This window comes from Agelaius tricolor, unplaced genomic scaffold (assembly GCF_023055355.1).
Source record: "Agelaius tricolor isolate 1412-34295 unplaced genomic scaffold, bAgeTri1.0.p SCAF_6, whole genome shotgun sequence".
In the NCBI taxonomy this organism is placed as follows: domain Eukaryota; kingdom Metazoa; phylum Chordata; class Aves; order Passeriformes; family Icteridae; genus Agelaius; species Agelaius tricolor.
The window spans coordinates 2,535,464-2,541,463 of NW_027269266.1; the positions used below are offsets into that span (position 1 = coordinate 2,535,464).

Below are 6,000 nucleotides of genomic sequence, written 5' to 3' on the forward strand. Positions count from 1 at the left end.
GGAGGAGGGCAGAGATGCCCCAGAGTCGTCCCTGCCAGCCCAGTGTGGCTCTCTGGGTGCCTTCATAACTCCCAAGCCACCACTAAATCCTCTGCCAGGTCCTTCACTTCTTGATTGTCTTTGTTAACCTCTACCTCCACAATTTTTTCACTTCACAGCAACCTGAATATTATACATGAAATTTCCATCCTGGAGCATCTTATGTATGTCAGTCCCTCTGTACATACTAAGAGGCAATTGGGTCTGACCTGTCCCGGGGTTTCTCAGAACAACACTGGTTATTGCAGAAAATGTTGGGTTTTTGTTTGTCTCTCATTGCCAAGAACTGCAGCTTTATGCTGTGAGGACAACCCACACCAACAGCCCTGAGCCCTTGGCTCTCACCTGGGGATGTTCTTGCTTGCTCATGTTTTTTTCACCGTTCAGGATGCGCTGGTACCTGCAGGGAAGACAGGAGATGGCACCTGAGTCCCTTTTCAGCCTGAGTATATTCTTGCATATTGTGGACAGGCTTGTTCTGCCTTCCCTTACCCTCTGGAAAATATCAAAGCCAACAGACTCCAAAGGGAAGCTTGAAGAGTGACAGAGAGGTGAGAAATCTGCCAAAGAGGACTGGTTTTAGCTGAGGGCTGTACTGCCAGAGCGATTGTGAGCCCTCTCCTCCCAAGCTCCATGCAGAGGTGTCCCTGGAGCATCCATGTGCCCACTGGTGGGGGATGTGTAGGGGGTTTACATTGCCTGAATGAGGTGTATTATTGCACTTTGCTGATTTATAGCTTGGAGCTGAAGTCAGGCTTTCCAGGAGGTCGATTTATTCAGCTTTAACCTCATGTAAAGGGATTTATCAAGTCAGTACCTGACCTATTATAACACCAGTGGTGAGTGAGACCTTTGCAGAATAAACCACCTTCCTTCTCTTCTGTGCTCTGGGGAAAGCACTCTCAGCTTTCTCCAAAGACCCTGTCAGAGAGATGGCTATTTGCAGTGGAAATGAACCAATTTTGGGATATTTGGAACTAAACTGTCCCATGGGGAAGTTCAAGAGACAGACTTGACAGCTGCTCTGTCACTCTTACATGGAGGGAGATGTACTTGGGGTTCTGTTCCTAATCTTGTCTCGTGCTTGGCAGAGTTTGGGTCTGATCTCACTTATGGGCTGTAACAAGAACAGAAATCAGCCCTCAAGAGGCTTGGGCTGAAATGTGATTCTCCCTGGAGCCTTTTGGTAAGAGACAGTTGAGAGAAACCAGGAGGGGATGCAGTGCCCATACCCCTCTTTCCTCCCCACCAGCTCATCTCTCCAGCATTTGCTCCTTTCCCTTGTGGCACCTTACAAACTACCAAGATTAAAAACTTTAATTGTCCACCAGGGAATGCTCCAGGCCTCGGGGTCAAGGGCAAATTCCTCTGTGTCATTTTATTTAGTGAAGATTGCTGAGTGTGTCTGGGTTTTAAATCAGGATTTGTCTTCTAAGACACAATAATGCACTGGAAATATAAAACAGAGAGGAGCACTCGTGACAGAAAACACACACCTCTCACTTGAGACCTGACAATTTGGGGTGCTGTGCTTGGGAAAGATCTTATCTGAGTGAGGTTTGTTTGTTACAGAGGTGGAGAGGGAGGGTCCCCCTTGGAACCCCTCAGATCTGAGGTGAACTTCAAGTACAGGTTAACCACCACCCACCTGGCCACCAGCTCTGAGACAGACACAGCTTTCCTCAGGAGAACTGCCCTGAGCTCTGGATTGCTCCTTGGAGAAGGGCACAGGGAGGGGAAGGACTGGGCTGGCCTCAGCCTCTCAGCTTTTTCCATGTTTTCTGTCTGCTGGCACTGAAACAAGAGAGCAAAGGTTGTGGTGCTGGATGGGAAGGCTCAGGGAAAAGAGGCCAAAAATTGGTGTGTCCATCTCCACTCAGGGCATCAGCAAAAGGCTGTGGAACAAATGCTGTCTTCATCTTCACCTGCATCTTCATCTGCAAACCTCATCACTGAAATGCAGTTTTGAAAAACAAAATGGGGTTAAAGCAGACACAAGTTAAATTAAATCACACTTAATGCAGGGAATTGGTCTTTTCTACTCTGTCTACCACTTATCTCATTCTCTTAGAGCCCCAAGTTCATCTCTATGACAGTGAGAGATGTGAAGGAAGAAAAGACGTGAAGAAAATTAGCTTTAAATAATTTAAAAGTTGCTTAATGTAATTTGCATATGCATCCTCAGTTAAAATTTTCTGATGTTTCCAGTGTCACACAGACCTGGACTAGCTCTGGATTCAGACAGTTACTGGAGATTTAAGTACCCCTTTGGCCTCTTCTTCCAACAATGTTCTTGTTTTCCAGACTTCAAAAATGTGCAGCAGAAGTCTCAGGCATTGTATTTGCAGTGACTGATCTGACACTTGGAAGTACATTAGGTCATCTGGGGTTCATTTTCTGTATGTAGACAGAGCTCTGGGGACCCACAAGTTATATGTAATTGCTTTTTAATTACTGACACAGACATTTGAACTACAGGATTATTAAGTACTTGTATTTACATTTTGAAAGTATTTGTTCTAAAAGCCACGTTGCTTGTAAAATAAATGTTTCATCAGCAATTTCCATGGCTCTGGCTTGAATATTATTTATTCAGTGTCCAGTCATTGTCCAGCCATGTTTGGGTGTCCACTTCCAGAGGCACTCAAAAGGGACAGATTTTTAGGGGGATAAGAATGTCATTCAGCAACTTGTGAATATCTGCTTCCTTTCTCATGCCTGTTAAGACATCTGAAATAAAGACCAGAGGGAGGGAAATACACCTCTCACTAGTTGCTTTAAAAATTTCTATTTTTTTTGTTTTTCTTTTTTTGTTTTCCAGGTCATTTCCCATGGTGAGAAGAGACAGATCTGTCAGATCACAGGCCCCCACCTCCCACAGTTAAGGGGTTATTCCCCATTTCTGTGGTGGTGTCTAACATTAAACAATTCCAGGTTAAGGGCCCACCAGGGATTTACTCTGTGGCAAAATGAGCCTGTTAGGGAGAATTATTCCCTATCCCTCCTTTCCCTTAAACACAGGCAGCAGATGAAAATACCCTTCTCAGCCCACCCTGAACAGTTCCCACAGCCAGCACAGCACCCCCTCAATTGCTAAGGGTTTACAGGATTTTTCTGATATTAATTCATTCCATCTCCTGTGATCTGAGAGGGGTTTTTGTGTAAAATCACTTACATGCTAGAGCTCTTCCCTCTGCCTGAGATCTGCCATTTGATATTCTCCTTGGGGCACTCCAGCACCACGCTGCTGCCTCCTTCCTCTCCCCCTCCTGTGCACGAGAGGAGGCAAAGTCCCTTGGCAGAGCTGCAATTAAATATTAAAAGCTGATGTGCAAATGGGGATGGTGTTGAATTGGAGAGCTGAGGAGCAGAGGAGATGAAGCCTCCTCCCTCCTCCTGTCAGCTTTTTGCCAATTATTGAGGTCTCATTCCTCCCCATAAAATCACCAGGTAAGTTCAGACCTGGCTGGGCACCCACAGCCCAAAGCTGGAGTCTGATTTAGGTGGGAAGCTGCTGGAATCTGTGTCCCCACCTTGTCTCAGAGGGAGCTCCACTGTAATAAGGGGATTTTTTTAAATGGATGCTTCTGGCACAGGTCACACACCCACACTCCAAACCAGAGAATGTTTTCAGTTCAATTTGTGCTCCCCTGGGCTCGTGGCTTTGCTGGGGAGGTTCTGCAGGAGCTGCAGGAGAGGGTTTCTCTCTGGGGTGTTAACAGCTCCAGGGAACACACTGCTCCTCCTGGCAAAAAGGAAAGGCAGGCCAGGGTCCAGATGAAATGAATTGAAATAATTCACCATTAGTGGAAACAGAGGGCAGGGCTGCCTGAGGAGATTTGATTTAGCCAAAATCTAAGTTTGATTAAAGTCAGAATCTGGCAAAAATAGCCTCCTCTTCCTCTCAAAAAGCACCTTGGCACAAAAAGAGCTGATTTTCACCTAACAATAACTGGGTTACTGCAAAGTTCTCCCTGGGATTTATTCTGCTCACGTTGGAAAGTTGACCAAGCAGCAAAGCCAATGCACAAATAAGAGCAAATCACTGTGTTGGTTTATAATGAACAAGAAAAGCTTGTTTTTTACATCAAAAGTTGGAAGATAATTTACCCAGAAATGACTAAGCTAAGCAAGAAACCTTTGAGATGGGAAGCCAATGAGTCAGGGCAAGGCAAAGATCTGGATAAACAACCGGAGTGTCCCTGTCATTGCTGTATGAAATAATAGCTTGCACTTCTCCATCTGCTCTGATTCAGCTCTTACTGGAACAAACCTCCTTACTGAGCTTTTATTTCAGCATCTAAAACAGCTGAGAAGCATTAATGGTTTTAATTCTGTGTCCTGTGGGTAGATGCAAGTTTGGTTCCACGAGGTGGACTCTGGTCGTGGTGTCAGTTGTGTTCCTTTCAGCAGCTCCTGGGACCAGCCTGGAGCTGAGCCCTGGCTTTGTACAAGCTCAGGTTTGTGCCAGGCATTCTCCCAGGGTTTCCCTGAACTAATGGACAATTTTTCTTGGAGGATTGTGCAGTATGCCCTGCATGGTAATGGGAAAATTCCAGTGCCTGTGGCAGCTGCTGGATTATCAAGAGACAAACCTGATGGAGGATGAAAGGATTTTAATTTTTTGTGGGCAATTCAAAGCTCTGGAGCTGGGATGCATCCTTGATAGTTATTTATTTTAGTGGATGAGGATTTGGCTGCCAGAATGAAACAATGAGCACTTCAGTCCTTCCAATAGTGAGTAATAGAGGCTGCTAAAAGGCTCATGAATTATTTTGGGGACTACTGCTCTCCAGCTCCTCTCTCCATAAAAGGGCTGCATGAAACAATTCCCTGCACAGCTCTGAGGCACCCTCACTAGATAAAGTGTGCTTTGGAACTGTTTTTGCCAGGATTACAGAGCCTCAGGCTGATTCCTCAGCTACTGTCTCTGCTGGGGGCTTTGCTGATCCCACAGAGATTTCAGCCTTCGCCATCAGCAGCGCTCTGGGTTTGCTCTGCTGGCAAGGATCTGTGGGAAGATGGGAAGGAATTCCTGATGCTGAGATGTTACTAGGAAGAGGGGCCTGAATCACACTGATTTGCCTCCAGGTAGCAAATCAAGGCCATGGGGGAATAGTTAGAGGGTGGAGGGATGGATGCACCAGTCCCCAAAACAACTTTTCTTCCGACAACCAAGGAAGGGAAATAATCACTTGAAGACTTCTGGGGATTGTGTCTTGCTTTGTGAGAAGTTGGAAGAGAGGCATTGAAGAAACTGGAAGCTTAGCTGGGATGTGATTTTTGAGCTTCAGCAGTTCCCTCAGGTGGAGGACAAGGGGTAAGGAGGTGCTGTGAAGATCATTCAGCACCTCTGTGGTCCCCAAATTCTCTTTCCAGCAACCACTGACGTATCTGGGACACAGATTGTGTTCTGGATGCTCTGCTCCTGTTCTCCAAGGGAAGCAAACAGTTCAGCATTGGAAGGGCCTTTCCAGATGTCCTTAACTCTAATTAAGAACTGGTGGCTGAGATAGAAAGAGCAGCCAGCCTCAAATACCTCCTCTGTTTCCAGCAGAAAGGTGGGAACAACCACGTTACTGCTCTGTGTGTCTATCCTGATGACACCTGGACAGAAAAGGCAGCTGAGAGGTTTTAAGAATCCAAGCTTCCTTTGCACTCCTCTAGTGACAAACAGCCAAATCCCACCCTTTTCCCTCAAAAAATGGGAATTTCCCTGCAGAATATGAGCAGGGTGATAAAAGTCCTCCAGATGCTCCCACAGGCAGCAGGTGATGCCACTTCCATGCTCCTCCTTTGGATCACACCTTTACCTGTTAGAACCATCCACCCTTCCTTGTCCTGTGAGTGCATCCCAGGACTCTTCCAGGGTAGGGGCTGGAGTTTTATTCCAGGCACTCTGAGGCCTCACTGCCTGCCCAGGACATCTCCTGACCCCTATACTAAGAACAGCAAACTCTG

General features: G+C 46.3%; 1 protein-coding gene across 1 annotated transcript in view; it reads right to left on the minus strand.

Moving 5' to 3' along the window:
- Window positions 1–1,821, minus strand: part of XIRP1 (xin actin binding repeat containing 1) — a 35,308-nt gene extending 33,487 nt beyond the window's left edge. Inside the window, exons 1-2 of the mRNA XM_071428512.1 lie at window positions 1,688–1,821; window positions 385–439 (exon numbers count right to left, since the gene is read on the minus strand). Of these exons, the coding sequence (XP_071284613.1) occupies window positions 385–439; window positions 1,688–1,815 (183 nt within the window). The 5' untranslated portion in view covers window positions 1,816–1,821. The remainder of the gene's footprint in view (window positions 1–384; window positions 440–1,687) is intronic.
- Window positions 1,822–6,000: the final 4,179 nt, after the last annotated feature.